At 33.8% G+C, this 3,318-nt stretch overlaps 1 protein-coding gene across 1 annotated transcript; it reads right to left on the bottom strand.

The window, feature by feature from the left end:
* Positions 1 to 1,786: 1,786 nt before the first annotated feature.
* On the bottom strand, positions 1,787 to 2,542 carry LOC110799217 (21 kDa seed protein-like). The gene has a single exon (XM_022004436.2). The coding sequence runs from the start codon at positions 2,540 to 2,542 to the stop codon at positions 1,787 to 1,789; it is 756 nt and encodes a 251-aa protein (XP_021860128.1).
* Between the last annotated feature and the right edge of the window lie 776 nt (positions 2,543 to 3,318).

A 3,318-nucleotide genomic window follows, 5' to 3' on the forward strand; every position in this document is an offset into this window, starting at 1 on the left:
AGATTCCAATACTATTCTGTGATACAGACTTTTAATGTAGATGAATTAAAATACCAAGAAAAAAGAAAAAAAAACTCGCAGTTTAAACAACAATGACAGACAAGAAATTATCGAGCAGAGGCGAAATTAATATGAACATAGAAGTATAGAACAATCAAGGGCTAAGTTCCTGCACATAAACTTGAAAATTATCCAATTGAATCGAGTTAACGAACAAACAAAGAATTGATCGACTAAAGTAGCAGAACTTAGGTCGACAAAATTGGGCAAAAATAAGCAAAATGATAATCTGTTACAGAAAAGGAATCAATCAACAATTTTCTGCGAAATTGAGTATTAACAATCACGATTAAACTTCATTCGACGCGAATTTGAGGTTTAATTTCTCGTAAGAATCAATTAAGAGCTTCAAATTTTGACCAAAAAATTGAGATGAAAATAGAAATCCATATAGAAATTGTACAGGAAAGGGGGTTATAATTGAAAGAAATGAGGAGTAATTGAACGAAAAAGAAAACTCAGAAATCCGAGGAAGCAGATGAAGGGGTGAGAGGAAAGGATGAAGAACATACCTGGAAAAAAAATGAAGGGTTGCAGTCTTGCAGAGGACTTTAATCGTGAATGTTGGAGACATTTTGGTTTGATTAATTGAGGATAGTAAAATAGGGTAATTAATTTAACTGATTTTTAACCATAGTTAATATTATATTAGTAAATTATGTTGAAATTACTGCAATAATGCTAGATTAGAGAAAATGTGTATTATTAATGCTATTTTTGAGAAAATGCCAATAATTTTGTTACCATTGAGAATTTATAAAAACATAATGCTACCATAGAGAATTTCCCAATAAAATATCTACCGACACTACTTCTATAAATAAATAAATAAACTATAATGACTTATGAGAGGGGAATCGAAAGTAAATCTTGGGTGAAATGTTGAAAAGAGTACGGAGTAACTTATTTATGATTCTACTCCGTGTACTATACACTAGTCATTAAGTGATAATCGATTACTTTACTAGCACAAATTTTCATCAACAAATCAATTTCTCCTTCTGCAAATTAAAAAAGGGCACATTTGTCAAATACAACATAATAAAGTTCTCTATTTGCTAATTACAACATCAAATTTCTAATTTTGCAAATTACAACCTTAAACTTGTACATCTATTTTAAGTTACAATCCGAAACCATTTTCTGGCAAAAATCACCGAAAAATGATATCATAACGTTATTAAAAAAAAATCGTGAAGCACATAATATTTGTGAAAAAAAAATATTTTTTCGATTTTTTATTTTATTTTTGTTTTAATTCTTATTTATCGATTTAATTTTTTTTATAGAAAATACGTAACTATTTTTTTAATAACATTATGACATCATCTTCCGATGATTTTCGCAATTTCGGGTTGTAATTTAAAATGGATGTAACAGTTTAAGGTTGTAATTGACAAAAATAAAAATTTGAGGTTGTAATTGACAAATAGACAACTTTATTAGGTTGCATTTGACAATTTTTTCTTTAAAAAAAAAATATAGCCCCAACTCTCATAAGAAACGAGAGATAAAACCATTACTCTATAGCTCAATAGGCAGAAAAACCCAATAGTTGGGTAAAATTACTCTCCTGGCCTGTCATAATGGAGATTTATTGTAAACGTACATGAATTAAAAGTTACTCCATAATTAAGTCCATAATATATATATATATGGAGTACAAAAAATAAATTAACAAAGTAAGAGATTACCACCAACCAGGTTGGTGGTTGCGACTAGCTAGCTAGTAGCTGGAGTAGCCAATAGTAGCAGTAGGAGCAGGCACAGGCGCAGTAGGAGAAGGCGGCGTAGTAGGAGGAGGCGCAATAGGAGAAGGTGGCGGAGTACTAGTGACCTTCTTGAATACAAACCCAAAGAAGGGGAGAGGTTTATCAATTGGTACAAGACTTAACATCGCCAAATCTGAAGGGCCAGGAATAGTAGCATCCAACTGTTCACAATACTCATAAGGACTCATACGAGAATACCATGGAGCAGGTACGAGGAAACAATAAACAATCTTGTATGATTCAGGCCCAAACGCATGTTCGATCTTGAACCAATTAGTGAAGGTTTCAGCACCTGGGTTTCCGATAACTCCATTGGTAGTTACATAGGGTACACCAGAGAAACTATAACCCAGCTGCCACACCCCTAGGTTTCTGCATATGGGGTTTAGCCCGAAAGCAATGTTGACGTCTGAACTTTGTGTGATGTATTTTTGTGAAGGGTTAGCGGGGAAGAAAGTTACGGGGCTGCCTTGTTGAGTCCAGCTCCTATGTTGACCTACGTATAAAGGGCAAAGGCCACCTAAGGGTGCAGCGGTTAAGCCGCCACGGCCTGCTCCCCTGGTTCCCCTAGTGAGGACGTAGTATTGTGAGCCTGCTTCTACTGGGTTCCCATCGATGTCTAGGACTACCGAGTCCGCGGCCGTGGGAGGAGAGAGAAAGAAGAGGGTGAGGAGGATGGTTGCAGCTGCAAGAAGAAGGTGGTGAGCCATTATGGTTATATTTGGTTGATTGTTCTACTTGAGTTGGTGCATGGAAATTAAAGATTAGAGTAGGAAGAGATTTTATAGTATGACTAGAAGAAGGGTACGTGTCATGTGTCTAGTAATATTATGGAAATGATGTCAACAGAAAAATAAAATAAAATAAAAATCTTTTAATGAGTATATTATTGTATATGTGATGTTAACGAGTACCTGTCCAATAAAATTTATTTGTTAATGATCGAGTAATAGGTTAATAAGATATTTTTAGGTTGATTATTGAATGTCGACGACTCGACGCCCTCCGCTAGCTCATCCATCATTTACCCTTCACATTTATGATTTACCACTAGAGAGGTTAATGGTTAAAGTAGTGTATTATTAGCTGCAGTAAAATATGTAATACTACATTCGTTACACAACTTTTACCATTATTGAAGAAAAAATATATAGTCAAGTGAGTTATTGTTGAATTCGTATCATTATGAAGATTCCAAATATTAACTTTTTATAATATTTACTATACTCAATTAGAGATACTAATGATCACAGAAGCAGGTTAGAGTACGTGAGAAAATAAATGTTACATGTGTTGTGAAACAAAGGCCGATAATAGTAAAAGTTAACATACATTATGCAACGGTTTATGGGAGTACCTTGTTCGTTCCTTAAAATTTCAATACGTACTTGCCTACTCTATATTTGGCTACTCCGTATTTGATATGAGATTTAATTTTCTAAATAATTGTAACCCGTACTTGTCTATTCGAGTATGTAGGTTAATC

The sequence above is a fragment of the Spinacia oleracea genome, chromosome 1, assembly GCF_020520425.1.
Source record: "Spinacia oleracea cultivar Varoflay chromosome 1, BTI_SOV_V1, whole genome shotgun sequence".
NCBI lineage: Eukaryota > Viridiplantae > Streptophyta > Magnoliopsida > Caryophyllales > Amaranthaceae > Spinacia > Spinacia oleracea.